This window comes from Electrophorus electricus, chromosome 21 (genome assembly GCF_041902795.1).
Source record: "Electrophorus electricus isolate QZ-2024a chromosome 21, ASM4190279v1, whole genome shotgun sequence".
Classification (NCBI taxonomy): Eukaryota; Metazoa; Chordata; class Actinopteri; order Gymnotiformes; family Gymnotidae; genus Electrophorus; species Electrophorus electricus.
In genome coordinates this window covers 4306018-4321587 of record NC_137517.1, presented here as the reverse complement: position 1 = coordinate 4321587, position 15570 = coordinate 4306018, and the positions used below count along the sequence as shown (strand labels likewise).

At 43.0% G+C, this 15570-nt stretch overlaps 1 protein-coding gene and 1 long non-coding RNA gene across 3 annotated transcripts; both read right to left on the bottom strand.

The window, feature by feature from the left end:
* Positions 1-353: 353 nt before the first annotated feature.
* Positions 354-9653, bottom strand: LOC113578599 (uncharacterized). Its single transcript, XR_003410774.3, has 5 exons — positions 9072-9653; positions 4561-4707; positions 3365-3461; positions 3072-3128; positions 354-2356 (listed from the first exon to the last, which is right to left on the bottom strand). It is a non-coding gene; the product is annotated as an uncharacterized LOC113578599 (long non-coding RNA).
* Positions 9654-13248: 3595 nt separating this feature from the next.
* Positions 13249-15311, bottom strand: LOC113578579 (coiled-coil domain-containing protein 42). Of its 2 annotated transcripts, XM_081704562.1 has the most exons (5): positions 15119-15311; positions 14578-14799; positions 13985-14149; positions 13522-13611; positions 13249-13333 (listed from the first exon to the last, which is right to left on the bottom strand). In XM_081704562.1, the coding sequence occupies exons 1-4, from the start codon at positions 15263-15265 to the stop codon at positions 13540-13542; spliced, it is 606 nt and encodes a 201-aa protein (XP_081560688.1). In that variant the 5' UTR covers positions 15266-15311; the 3' UTR covers positions 13249-13333; positions 13522-13539. The 2 variants fall into 2 exon arrangements, with proteins under 2 accessions (XP_081560688.1, XP_081560687.1); XM_081704561.1 differs by lacking the exon at positions 13249-13333 and having other exon boundaries at positions 13480-13611.
* Positions 15312-15570: the final 259 nt, after the last annotated feature.

The window sequence follows — 15570 nt, the reverse complement described above, 5'->3', positions numbered from 1 at the left end:
AATTTTTAGTTGCTGAGGTCATTATTTTTAAATGCATCTCATGAAACTGGGCTTCTCAGTAACTCACCAATGTTTTGCAGACTGCAGATTCTCCAGAAAAAAAGAGCTATTAGCACTCAAATCGAGACCCTGTCAGATTTGACAGGGTCTTGACTTTGCACAGGTGTCACACTATGTTTGATTATCAAAGCAGCCCAGTTAATGGAACAACAAGGCATTTCCCAACTAGTATTTGTAGTGGCAGTACGCTACAGTAAAGGAATTAAACAGACCTACTAAACAAATAAGGTGTGCTGCCAGCTGTTTACATAAGTAGCAAAGACAGCTTCTCAAATGAGCTTTCAACAAACGTGGACAAGTGTACTTGAGCCCAGTCATTTATTTGCTGAGTTACAAACACACTGATAGAATATTGACAATGCAGCCACCGAACAAGCAGTAATTGCACAGAGATTTAAAGAACCACTCAAAATGCAACACTGAACATGTACTTTCCTTAGGGGGGGGGGGGGGGGGGGGAGTTGTGCCACGTGTTCCAGTGGCACAAACCGGTGCTGTACAGATGATCCACAGAAAGAATGTTTTCTTTCATTAAACACAGCAAATGGACACTTTTGTGGTAGATTTGAATGATCCAAGTTTATATGTTGAATTAGATGCCAGCGTACAACATTTGATTCAGAGTACATGTAACTTACAAATACAGTAAAACATACACAAACAATTTGCCGAGCACTCATGTCAGAGACAACATAAGACATCCGTTGGTGAAATTTGCTGAGTGGTTGTTATAGATATTTTACTAGATACAAACATTCTAAGGATTTCCCATTATTTGGTCCCAATATTGCTGTAATATTATATTCTGCATGCCGCGGTCTTCTCAAAAAAAATATCTGATCCTCAGATGTTCCAAACATTTCAACCACAGCAGCACTCAACAGTCTGTCATGTGGACTACTTCTGGGTGAATATGTATAGATATAGTTAGTTCTAGTTCTAGTTAGTTCTAGATCTAGTTCTAGTTCTAGTTAGTTCTAGATCTAGTTCCAGTTCTAGTTAGTTCTAGATCTAGATCTAGTTCTAGATCTAGTTCTAGTTAGTTCTAGATCTAGTTCTAATTATTTCTAGATCTAGTTCCAGTTAATGCCACGATGGATCTGACCTGCCAAAATGTTTTTGCCCTAACCCTATTTGGCTGTCCTTTTGCCAGCACGCACCAAGCTATATAAACTGATGCATCTGGTCTTATACTGGAGACCAGAGACTTATACTGCATGAAAAGGGGGGTGGTGGAAGAGCCACAGCAGGGAAAAGCATGGTACGGTCAGGTGGACATTCATGTTCTTCACACAGGTGAAGGTTTGGACTCAATTTCAAAGAGGAATTGAGGCACTCCAGGAAATTAACTGGGTGACCCCAAATTACTTGCTTACAATGGGGGTCAGCTAAACTTAACATTTACTTAGTGTTCCATCCAGTCCTGTAAGGTTGTGCAATTGTTCTACACTGATGTGCCAAAAGTCATGAGACAGGGACTAAATATTGTGTAGGTGCCACTCTAGCCCGTAGAAGTGCAGCAGCTCAGCATGGACAGAAGACGTCTGGAGGGAGGTTGAGCCGTGCGGTCTGGACAGCCACCCACAGCTCTGTGGTATTTGTAGGTGCAGGATATCTGTTGCGGAATGGACCTTTAACCAAGAATGCCCCTTGAAGCAACTGGCAAAAGGCATATTATTCTGCTGGAATATCCCATCATTCTGGGTGTAAATGAAGTCCATGAATGGATGCAAATGGTCACCAATCAGCGAAATGCAGTGGGCACCAGAAATGGACCAAACCCATGCCATGAGAACACCCTCCAAGACCAGTAAGGAACCTCCACCTCCCTGCACAGTGCCTTGTTGACAACTGAGGTCCATGGCTTCATGGGGTCTACACCCACACATGAATCCCACCACCAGCCTGAAACAACTGGTGCCACGACTCATCGGACTGCGCCACATGTCGCAGGTCCTCTAGGGTCCAGTTAGCAACATGACACTGTGGCTCGAGGAATGTTAAATGCCCACACAACTTTGGAAAAGGAATGTCCCATCTGTCTGGCACTCACTACCAGGCCTTGTCCGAACTACGACAATTCATGCCGCCTTGCCGTGAACACGTTGGCCAGCGAAAATAACACCTCACAACTTATACAGGTGTGTGCCTTCCCAAGCCGTCCTCCGAGTTAATGCCGCTTCACTCTACATACTCCAATGACTTTTGGCATGTGAGTGTAGTTAAAAAGGCTGCCTGATACACACTGACAGTTCGATTGTCCTCTGTAGGAACTCATCCACATAGCCACATACACCTGAAAAAGGAGAGAGCACGTAAATTCACAACTGTAAAAGCCACGTCTAATTCAGTCTAACAAATTCAGTGATCGTCACTGATTAGTGTGCTACTAAACCGTACTTCTAGCCAGTAAAACGCGTGACAGCATATCAGAACTTCCCCTTCTGCTGCTAGTAGCTTCCTCCTGAAACAAGTAATCAAGAATAGGCTGTACTAGTAAGAAACAACCTATCCTGGATTACTTGAACCAGGCAGAGGCCAAATTATGAAATTCTGAGGGAAAAAATATCAGGGAAGATATATAATTATTATAACAACTGCAAAAAATAAAACAAAAGTTGCAGCTAGTGAATAGCTGAAACAAAAACATCTAAAACGCCCTTCAGAAACAAAGAATTGGTATTATTTGTTTGCATTTCATTTCATGTATATGGTTCCTGACAATTCCATATTTGTCCAGCAGAGGGTGCATCCTGTCCACTCTTGGATTAAGAAAACAGTGGTAGTGTGTCTCGAGGCACTTCCCATTTGTGCTCAATGTGTAAGATTATAAAAACACCAGCCCACTTGCAGGGGATTACCAGTCTCTCAGTTCTCACTGAGACAAACACACACACACACACGCGCACGCACACGTGCACACACACACACACACACACACACACACACAAAACAGTCACAGGCACACAGGAACTCGCGCATGCACACATACTTTTCTCATGAAGTCTTACCTGGTTTGGTCCCCTTAGTCTCCCAACAGGCACAGTGAAACTTGCAGTGCTTATGTGCTAGGAACAAGGCAAGGTAGATTAATTAGTAACCACATTGGTATGTGTATGCGTGTATACATAGCTGCATGCGTTCATTTGAAATGACAGTGTTTATAGTGACAGCTGAATGTTTATAGCGATTAAGTGTTTATAGTTGCCAGGCATTGGACTGTCTGATATTTTGATTATTCTATAAAAAGATACATCATTGAATACTGCTGCAAAGGCTGCACCTGATACTGCTGGGTCAATACCTTAAACAGACTCCTTATCTCATTCAGGCTTGTGGCCACGCAGACTTTTGCCCTGGTCCTGAGAGGTCATTGTCGGCACGAGTCTTTCACCTGGGACCTGTAGTCACCACAAAGTCCCAAGAGGTCAGTAGCAGACAGCTGACAAACAGCAAGCTTGTGTATGTACATCAGCACCTTCAGTAATGTGTCACCTTGCAACTCAAACAGATCCAGCAGGCTGTTCTCTTTCCTTTTCCGACAGTGATACTGTGAATGCTGGGGATCAGCAGGAGCTAACCTAAACCACAGATGCACTGGCTCCCAGTCCGTTGTTCTACACCAAAATGATAGCACTATCTTGTCTATACAATTCCTTGACAACTTGAATTGGAGGTGCAGTCTTTTTTAAATTGTATGCAGTTGGGGACTACTCTGCTTGGTACTGTCATGTCTTCTCTGTCCAAATATTCCATGAGATTCCTTCCAGTGAGACAGACAGTCCTGTGGCTTAGAGCGGAGCTACTCCGCATGCAAGGAAGCCCAGCCAGCCAATGAGAGGAGTCCCAGCATCACATCACCGTGCAGGTGGCTGGCGACTCAGCCAGATGCGGGTTTGTCAGAAACCAACAGGTAAAGTGGCAGCCAGCAGAAGCTCTGTTCTTGCTCTGTCAACAGTATCAGTACGAGGCCACAGTGTAAGTTGTAGCCTGGCCTCAGCAGGCTCCTAAGGCCAGACCTGAGCCAGCACTGCATTTACACACAAAAAAAAGACTGCTGTCCTCAAATAGACCTGGTGCGAATATTTGAGATCAAGGTACAGATTTGGGTTTCTTTTTTTTTGTTTTTTTCTGATTATGATGAAATACAAGCAAAATGCCAAGGGGACCTATTTCAACTTCTCTGCTTTATTTTTTAATAGCTAATATAAAATAACAATTAAACCTGAATCAACTGTTACACATCAGGAATACCAAAATGTGCTTTTCCCCCCCAGTTGAGCGCCTCGCTTAATGATATGTGACATAGCCTTTACTGACAAATTATGGAATTGTAAAAAGGGAAAAGACTCCACCGTCGACACAGCGACAGACAACAGTTTACCCTCCATCAGATAAAGCACCTCTATCTGATAAAGACAAACTGTTTATGCACCGCTTTCAAAACTTGCTAGAGATCAGATCACTAATCCAACAAAGTTTAGCTGAAAATAAAACTACCTTGGCAACGGTCCAGTTGTCCTCGGGTGTTAGCAGGGCATCATGGGAAGGTGCAGCTTGCTACAGGGAAGCTTGTGGTCGTAATCAGAGTTCTTAGAAGACGTTCCAAAACTTCTAGGCTTTTCGGGTTCAAGCCAGTTACCTGACCTGTCACGAGTCAGAAGAAAACAACCAAAACTAGATGAACATCTTTGCAACGACACTGCATGTCCATGGGCCCTAGCAGTTTGGCTCCCATTTAGCCTAAATGACAGAAGTAAAAATATATAAATAGTAAAGCTAGTGGTTTACTAGGTTCCCTTGAAGTTATCGTAAATCCAAAACACCAGTGTCAAACCCCTTTCAGAATATGTAACCATTCAAATATATGCCTACTTGGCTATTCCCTTCTCAAAATACATGTACTAATTAGTACATTTGGTTATTCCAAAAGAAATATTTTTTTCTTCTACTTTTTCGAGCAGTCACTACTACAGAAACGTAAGGGCTGACGGTGTCGTCGAGGCCGTGGTGCCCAGAGTGGCAATGAAATGCAGGTTTCATTCTTTTCATGCACCGAACGCCGACATCAAAAATCCTCCTCTTTGCTTGGTTACCCTTCTCCTGCACAGCAACCGAAAAATCTGTTTTAAATGAGGCTGCTGGCCACGGCTGGTATATGTTATATAATCACAGAGGGCGGGAAAGCCCACACATTTCAGATGTACCTTCAGTGCAATACACACACACACACACACACACACACACACACACACACACACACACACACACACACACACACACACACACACACACAAACACACAAACCACTCCCGCCATTTCATCACAGGAGAGTCTGGCAGGAATGAGCCCTTGCAGTACATATGCCACAAAGATGAAGCTCGCAGGCGCAGAAATAAGAGCTGTGTTTTGTAACATGACATTTGCGGCAGGCTTTCAGTTGCATGACGGAGGGCTTATGGCCTTTAGCAAAATTAAGGTCTTTGGCATATTTGCGCTTCCAAATATTTGCATCAGAGTGAAACGTGAAATTGTCCGGACATGCCTTTTAGATTAAACAGTAGGTTAGAGAAAAAAAAAAAAAACAAAAAAAAAAAACCCAGTCCGGAGAGTGTCCTGAATATCAAAGAGCTCCATCTCTACAGACCACCGTCAAACTGCCAGTATTTGAGGAAACTGTTTACTCATTCCTCTGATAGAATTTTAATGCTGTTAACCCAGATTTCTTTTCCCCCCTCTCTATTTTTCCACCAAAAAAAAAAAAAAGGTGTAGAAGTGGCGAGAGAAGCCCTGCTCCGTGCTTCTGTCCCCTGTGCCGATTCTCCTCGCGCTCACGAGCAGCTCATGTAGCCATAGGAATCGTCTTATGCAACGTACATGCGGCGTGTGCTGTGGAGAGGGGCAGAGGGGGAAAATGGGCTCCTGCGTCACCGTTCAAAGCTCCTCATTTGCGTGTCTGTATAAATTCCTTGATGAAGCCATGCTTGATACAACAAAACAAAACAAAACAAAACAAAAAAAACAAAAAAACAAAAAAAGGACTCTGGAAATGGGGGGAGAAGGACTCTAGAGTCCTTGAAAGATTTGATATACACAGATGGAGGACTATTGCACAATCATTAGGAGCACTGCAGGCAAGGGTGGGAGGAGGGCTGTTCATTGGAGGGTTTTCTGCCGTTCTTGGGGAGCTTGTAACTGGCGCTGGACAGAAAAATCAACTCTCCTTACCAAGTAAAAACTTCCACAGAGGGAACGAAAAAAAACCCCAAAACAACCCAGAGCCCTTCACATCCCAGTCTCATCATGGCAGGTGTTTATCTGACATCAAGTATGCGAGATGCATCTGCAACAAGTTTTGAATTCCCAGGGCGCACTGAAAAACCTGATGGAAGGTTTTGAGTGGTTTGAAAGAGTGCCTGAGATGTGTCCAGCACAAGTAAGGGTCTTCTTAATTAGGCTAACGATTTATATGAATTTTCACACACCAGTACCTAAAGGTTACCAGGCTAAGATGAAAGTAATTATGCATTTGCCTCACACTGCCATAAGTGTCAATACACAACCAAATCAAAACTAGGTCTAGTCTTTGCTAAATCACAACAAGTCTAAACTACTAACAACAGCTTTTAACTGTTTAATAGCACAACAATTAATTGGAATTTCCAGAATAAAGTCATGATTTATAAATATTATAACGCATTGCATGCATCTCCCTGAACATGTATTAAAAAAGTCTCAGAATGTATAAAATGAAGTAAAATTAATTGTCATGAAGTTCATAACATTTTCCCAGCATATCACAATGACAAAGTAATCCAAGACATTAACACTGTTGATCTTCTCAACTGCATACTTTAGTTTATTGAGTTTAATCTCACTTATACTGCAATTACTTGTTATCACATTAACACAGAAGAACAAAACCCGACTCACAGCCACCTGTCTCTTTTCATCTACAATGACAGCAGCAAAACTGAAGAAAACAAGGTAAAGCAGGATTTCCCAGTTAGGCAGATAAGTCAAGCAACAGCCATGACTATGTACTGTCCCCTAGTGCTTCTCCAGCGGGAAATGCCTTGACGTTTGGCTTAGCTAAAAGCACTGCTTGTCAAATAATGGAAGATAACTGGAAGAGACAAACACAAAAACACCCATGACACGTGTGTTTTGTGCTTAAAATCCATTTTAAGACACCCTTTTAGACAATTTTTTAAAAAAAGGTCAATTCATCACAAGCAAGTTACCTCAGTCACTGACTCTGACCAACATCGTTACTGTAACGCTAGCTGTCGTTTTAAAGTGGCAAGCCTTGACCCTCTTTCCACCTCAGGAAAAGGGGTAGCGTTATGAGAAAACAAACAACAACTAACTACGGAAGGCAGAATCTTGCTGATTCTATTTTCACGATCACTGTTTCATATTTCTTGATTGTTAGACTTAAAAAAAAAAAAGACCCAAAACAGGTTTTGTATTAGGTTTTGTATTAGTACTTTATACTAATACATTTAATTACTTGCTGAGAAAACCATTACTCGAAGTAAATGTCTATGACTACTGCGTTAGAAAGGGACTTGGGTCTTGACTAGAAGTCTCGCTTTCCCCTTGGCATATGGCCTTTTCCACTGTGGCCAAAAACTGGCCCCGAAAGACTATATGTGGCTTTATATAAAATACCTTAGAGCAAGTGACGAATTCTTAAGGCAAATGTTAATTCGCCGTCACAGTTCAGTGTAAACGTGTCCGGTAGTCTTCCATTAAACGTTACAAGCTGTCATGAGGCAGTCCATGTTCCGTGAGCGAGTCCTTGCATTCTTAACAGGCTATTTGTCATTCCTCATGGGGTGAACGTTATCGTGTACGAGAAACCCAATAAATATTTGCAAAATTTATGAAACTAACTGAAAACCCGCTAGTCATACCAAAACCGACTGATTAACTAAATTCAGGTAAAGGACAAATTACATCGAAATGCGTGACTATAAGGTTCAGAAAACCATGCAAAGACTTTTATTTGAAACGATGTCTTAACTACAATGTAGGGTCTGGAAGCTTAAGAGCAAACACCAAGCTACGCTAAATGGGCAGTCGTTGTTTTTTAAACCCCATGTCTCCACACCAAAATACTGAGCGTCAACAACTCGACCAACAACGGGCGGCGGACGGAGGGCGTGTTCGTGCGTTCCACCGCGGCACCTTGCACCTCCACGGTTCCGCTGGGTTTCACTGGTTTTTTCTTTAATAAATTGAAAAAAAGTCTAAGTTTAGATAATAAGAAAATGTATGTAAAGCAATATATTGGTTATATTCAACAGAAATGCGAACAGCATTAAAAAAACAACAACAACCCCCCAAAAAAAACAACGCTGCGAGAAACGCTCTAAGCATGCATAAAGCAGGGCAAATTTGAGTGACATTTTGTTTTAACATCTCAGGAGAGGAAATGGTTGCTCTCCTAAAAGATCGATCTATATAGGAGAAAAGGCACACGTACGATAACATTACACAATAGGGAAATCACAAATTAATCCAAATACGGTACCAAGAGTAACAATTCGAGTCGTTTTAATCTGTAAACAAGCACAAGCCTGCGAATCTCAGCCAATCAGCAGCAATTATGCCGACGAGGAAAAAAGACAACCCATAATTTAAAACACGTTACAAACATAACTGATAAAACGTCTTAAATTCTCTATTCGTTTATCCTGCATTACATAATTTGCAGTGTTGTGTGTGCTGAAATCCTGACTGCAAACCCGTTCACTTGAGAAAGAGTAAACAACTGTTCGGTGGGATTGTCTCCGAGAGCGCTGGATGACAGAGTACATGGCCAGACGCTCATCTACGGCCAGCGGAACTGTCACTATATCGACAGGAACATCTTTAATTCACAAATGAAACAATGTAGCCTAAAGCGCGATGGACAAGACTGAATACAGATGGGTACAGCGTCGCTATTCCTGCTGACAGCCGAGACGCATAACGCTTTAACATGTGACGGCAGATGCCCTTACTTGTTTTCGACAACGTCCTCTGTACTTGGGTGATGATCGAAGTTTCCATCTAACAAACGCACAGCCCTCAACATCCAGTCCATTTTGCAAACTCGAACAGTAGGTCGGCATTTTTGCTATATTAAAATAACCGACGGCAAGCCTACTTAAATAATCTCCGTTCCGTCTGCGATAATAAAAAAACAAGAAGAAATTAATTCCTGATATTTAGCTGACTTATTCCCGCCTTCTATTCTCATCTACATGGGAGGGGCATGACACCGTTTTGTTTTCTCTTATCGGCTATTCTCTTGGCTAGGCGACCTAATTTGCTTTCTCGTCCCTTACATTTATGCACAGCCCCCTCTAGTACAGCCAAAGCTGCACTGAGCTTTTTTTGCTTCGACAACATGGAGAATCCAGGCGCGAGAAGGAAAACAACCGAGGACACGGGGCAAGGTGGGCGGTTTCAAGTTCCCCTTACTACTGATAAACAACCCCATGACTGGGCTGCATCCAAAAGCGATTGCACCATACAAATTTGCCGAACTTGCTTGTTTTATACATCTATGTGTATCTGAAGTGAGGTTTGCGACGAGAAAGCGCAATTAAATTATTTCTTCAGCCATTGTTTTGCTTTCGATGGCGTTTGGTGGGGCGCCTTGAAACTGCTGCTCGTTGAGGATTGGATGTCCGGGGAAGTGGGCGTGGCTGAAACATTCTTCTCCGCTCCGCACGCTCCACAGTAAAAACATTCCAGCGCTGGTTGTTGTGTTTCGGTCAGAGCTAGCGATTACATTATCTGAATATTAATACTATAGCAAACCATTATCTGAATATTAACACTATAGCAAACAGTTAACAGTTATGCCCTTTGCAATACAATTTCCTTCAAATTATGCGATTCCAGGCGAGTCTACCTATTATTATTGTTGGTGTCGTCACGATTGTTGTAAACCTTGTTTTCAGAACATTATGGATTATGGATATCTATTAGTATAAAATTGATATTTTATTTCTAATCTATAACTTGCATACATAATCTACTCATAAAAATGTATTTAAACTACAGCTAAAGACAATTATATGCTGCGTTTACATTTAATGTATGACAAAAATAAAAACAGTACATTATTTGAGAAGAAGAATAAGTTGCAGTAATTATGCATTTATATGCATGTTTGGTAAGGGTGCCATTTTCTGAACGCACTCTCCTGGAAATCCTCTGTTAAAACAGGAGCTTACAACTATTATTATTTTGGGATAATATTTAAAACACCCTATACTTCCAAGGTAAACGATTTAGTTTAATGTACTGGAATTCAAGAGCAGTTTAACAGCTACATAAGTTTCATATGCCACAAATGAATTCATCTGGTACAAATATTCTCATAGAGGCTGAAGAGGCTGAAAGAAGAGTCTTGGGCTGCAGTATGAAGCAGAATGCATTAAGAAGATAAGACATCACTGTTCACATAGTTAGCTGTGCTCCTTGCAAATCTTTCACAATCAAATACAGTTCAGAATATACATGTGCAAATGTATAGAGTAGTGGGAGGAACGAGCCACATTTTAATTTTGAAATTAAATCCCACAGAACTCTACAAAAAAATGTATGCACGTACAGTCTAGCTTGAACGCACAATGTGCTACATGTTCATTAGGAAGGTAGGAGCCATAGCAGGTAGATAACTATTTACAAAAAGATCCAGGCTTCCAGAAGCCTGCACCAGGACTAGGGTGTAATGGGCTTTGGAGAGTAGGGGAGTAGTGGAAGGTGAGAAGACTGAATCCAGCTGATAATGGGTAGAATGAGAGGCAGCAGGCCTTAAGGAAGCTCCAGGGCTGGAAACCAATTCCTGACCAGACCCAACTGGGACCAGTTCTATACCACAAAACTGAGACGTAAACAAGAATGGGAGCACTGTTTACATTCATAGTTTCCATGAAATGGAAGCTGTGTAGACACATAGCTAAAATTGTCGTGAGCAGGAGAATTCCAAAATTTGTTCTACTTTTGAGAAAAAGAAGAAGAAAAAAAAAACTAGAGCGAGAAAATTACCTTCCCAAAAAAAGTAAAAGTATCTCCCAGAGAAAGACACAGGACTCCAAAATAGCTCATTTTGGTATTAGTCTGGAAATCTATAAGACATGCGGTAGGGCCACTGCTCACAGGAGTGTATGAACAAGGGAGTGTATCAAAAACAGGCAATTATTAAAAAGGGAGGAACACTGTGGAAGCACTGAATACATCAGTAGGACCAGATCTGTTTTGAATGCGCCATTTCAATTGGTTGTCAACTTCATGACTTTCTGAGGTTACCAGTACTCCAAGATGGACCCCAGTGTAAAAGTAGCATGATCTTAGAGGGTGAATAAAGAGTATTAACCATGATGAGGAAGTAAATCTTCAGAAGCTGAACCTCTTCCTGCTCTTTAGAATTTATTCATGCCCACAGTATGCAAGTTTCCCTAATTGCATTCCATTGTTTACTAAGGTTCTAATTTCCACTTATGGTACCAGGTGTTGGTATGTTGGTTTGGAATGCAGACTTTAGGCCCACACACAGCGCCAGATCTCCCATACCCTGTTGACCCCTCCAGGCTCCGCCTCCTGTTTGTCTGACCGTCTGCTCTCTTCATCAATGTAAGATCATGACTGAAGTCCACAGGCACACGGCATATGGAAGGTAGATTAATGATTGTGCACCTGTGAAACGAGTGCGATCCCTTTAAACGAAACCTTTCTTTTTCTTGACAGTGGTGCGGTGTAAGCACCCTGCTGCAGAAACATTGCATTGACATATTAGAACTCCAGCCAGGTGCACAGCCACCTCACAGGACGGCAGCTCTCAAGTCGTGCTGTAGGTGTTTACTGGAATACGTGCACGACTGTTGCATCCATGTGAAACAAATTGGTGCGGGAGAATTGTGCAAGAACATTTGCATTCCAGGCTTCCTTGGTTAGACTCGATAAGCAGAAATACCTTGTTACTGCACATGCACTACCTGCAGTGGTGGAATAAATGATAGCGCTGTTGTTATTCATGGAACTCTCCGGTGTTAAGGGCGGCTGGACAGTGTACTATTCAAATAAAGAAAATCTGTCTTCTTCTTCCTCTTCTGTACATGCTATGGTTAACATGTGAGTTTTCACTGCAGCACAAATGATGAAGACTATGACTAATCACTTTAGTTTTCGAGTGGCCTATAACTATATGTGTACACGCATTTGGATTGTAGCATGTAAGTAAAGATACTTCACACTCGCACTAAATTTTATTAATCAGTTAACAGGTTATGAGCTACTTGAGCATTGATCTGTGTGACCTTGGTGACACGCACTCAATGACCTGCACCCACACAACCCCAAACTAGAGAACAGCTTAGATTGGCCAAATCTGAGGTTTCTGTAGGTCCCAGGCTCAAATCTGCTGCCATGTGACTTACAGGAAGGGGAAGAAGACCCCCCCCCCCCGCCCTCTGACTCTTTCTGCCTGTCTGTCTGTCTCTCTCGCGCTCTTTCTCTCTCTCTCTCTCTCTCTCTCTCTCTCTCTCTCTCTCTCCCCCCCCTCCAACCAGATCTGCCCCTGAGTGGCCCCTGCCGGGCTCGTTTTCCAGGAAAGGGGCCCGGTGGACAGGCACAGGGGCCTGCGCCGTGGTGAGCCTGGCTCATTGAGAAAAACAAAAACAGGGAGGGGAGGTGAGAAGCCTCCCCTCCTTACATAACAGTCTCCAGCAGGAGGGGGGGGGGGGGCAATCCTTTCCCCCACCGCCACCAGGCTACAAACCCGCCTGTCTACTCTCCACACACACACACACACACACACACACACACATGCAGCCACACCCTATAGTGGAGCTTGGAGGAATCAGCTGAGTCTAATGCTTTTTCAATTTTTTTTTTTTTTTTTTACAGAGGACAACAGCGCATTGCTCTCTGTGCCTTTTTTAAATAAAGGAACTAGGAATAGTCGGGCATACACGGCATGGTGAGGATCAAAAAGGATCATATGGTTTAAAGTGCATTCGGGACTGCTAAGACCTCTGCTGGGAACTGCCCTGCCACAATTTCAGAAACACTAGCCAATGAGGAAACGTATCCCTAATATAGACTGAAAAAGGGACAAAATATATGAGCATTTTATAGACTGTATGTGTACTTCATAAGAAAATGACAGCTGCTTACTCTCTCTCTTCTTGGTGTTGTTTTAAAGCACTGCTGACGTTTCAATGCCACCTTGTGGAAGGAATTGGAAAACTGTGTAGAATAGATCATCTTTCTGATAGGAGAGGACAAGATACAGTATCTTCACTATACAGGCAGTTAAAATTAAATGTAAAAAACATTTAAAAAAAATTCATTTCTGCTTGGTGTTTGAAAATGTTTGCTATATTTTCTACTTAACAATTCCAGATGAATTGCTAAAATAAAGAGAAATTCTGCATTATCTCAGATAATGGAGTTTACTTCAGGAATCCAGGTCTATTAGCGATGCACTGCTTCTGACTTCCTGACCTTTTCCCAAACAAAGATCAGTTCAGACAGGAAGGCCCAAATCTATCAGTGAACAAGAACATTACAACCTGCTGAATAAATCCCTTCATCCTCGGTGAAGCCAAACACTCTAGTTGCACCTAGAACTAGAACAGGCAACATTACCATCTTGCTTTTTAGTAATGCAGATTTCATACGTTTTGCTCAGGCATACAGACAAAGAAAATCTACAATAGTATCAAGTAATATTTCTTTTTACACTTGCAAGCATGTACCACTCATTCACATCTGGTCATATATGTGGTCATGTGGCTTTTTTTGAGGTATTACAGTGACCTGCCACTGGCACTGTCAAGAAAAAAAAGGGTAACGGGTATGAGACACCCACTGCTCACTGCTTAATATTTTGTCAAGCATGCCCGTTTCTGAGTTGTACCTTATCTAGCTGTTTGAACGTATCCTCTGGGGCGAGCGGCGTCTCTTCAGCGTCTTTAGCCCTCTTGCGCACAATTTGGTACAGGTAAAAGATGGCGATCTTGACAGTACCCAGAAGAAGAGTTTTCGTGGCTGCAGTGTTTTGAATGTGGGCCCATCTTGACTCCTGATCATACAGGGACCAGAATACTAGCAGTGAGTGACTTTTCACCGATCAGGTATCAATCTCGGTTAATAGAGACTTTCTTCCGGTCTTGTCACTGTCCCCAAGCTTGACATCAGCCACTGCCTACGAAGACTAGTGCCGACTTTAGTGGTTAAACTGGTCCTGGTGACCGTTCTAATCTGGACAAGTTTATCACTTCCCACACGTTTCCACTTTAGCAGCTGAGGTCATTTAAAAGAGATGCAACTTCTGCTTATCTTCGTATTTGCATTACAAGTATTTGCATCAGCGGTAGCAGCAGTTTGCAGGCCTCTAATAACCGGCGCTGCACATCCAGCGAGCGGAACGGAGCGGGGGGGCTGAGAGACAACAGAGATGTTACAGCCCCCTTGGATGGGCGCCGGGCGTCAGCGCCCACTGTGCCTCACCCAGATCTTGCAGTGGGTGCGGGCCTCGTCCAGCTGGCTGTGCAGTTGGGCCAGTGCGTTGTTGTAGCGCAGCAGCTTGTCGCTTCGCTGCCTGGCGAAACCTGCCAGCCTGGCTCGATGCTGCTCTACGCTGTCCTGTTTCTGCTGAGTGCTGCGCAACAGATCCGCCCGCATGTTCCACAGGGTCTCGAAGCAGAACATCACCTCACTCGCCTTCTGAAACTAAACGGATAGTTCGCACGTTGGCTTGCCTGTGTCGATCTCTGTACAGTTTCAGTCAGAAGGTTACGGCATTTCGATCAGTTTAATTCCTGCATCAGCAATCCCTTTTGTATTATTTAGCTCAGGGGTGTTCAAAATAAAGCCGAATTTGGTGGTTGGGGGTCTAACAAACCCAATTCACTAACTCTTCATATGAGGAGTTAAATATTTGAACTCAGAACTGAAGACAATTTGTTAATTCACATTTATCCATTCGCATTCATGGAGTCTAACGTCTACAAAAATGACGTTGCGATCTTGAATATCTGCTCTGACCAACCTGTCTGCTGGCCTGTACCACTTTGTCTAAATAGTTGTGGTAAACGTCATTCCTCTTAACGCGCCTCGCCAGCTCGTCCCGCACTTTCACCAAGGACTTCATCTCCTCCTGGAGAGTGTGAAGCTCAGGCTGTTTCTGATTGGTCATTTCCCTCTCTCGTCTCGCCTTCCTCACCGCTAGGCGGCGCTTAACTTCATTGTCCTGTGCGTAACACAGAAAGAGTGGCTGACCTAAGACGGCCGTAGCCAAGAGCCAAGGGTGCCCAGGAACACACCACAACAGGAAACTGGTTCCAGACCCTCCAGGGTCAGAACTGAGCACCCCTGGGATTCAGGCTTTTTGCGCGCCGCTTTGACAAAATACCAACATATAATGTATGGACACGGCACCTTTAGGAAGTGGTCAAACTTCTGCAAGTACTTCATCATCTGGTCCTCCTTCTCTTTCAGTTC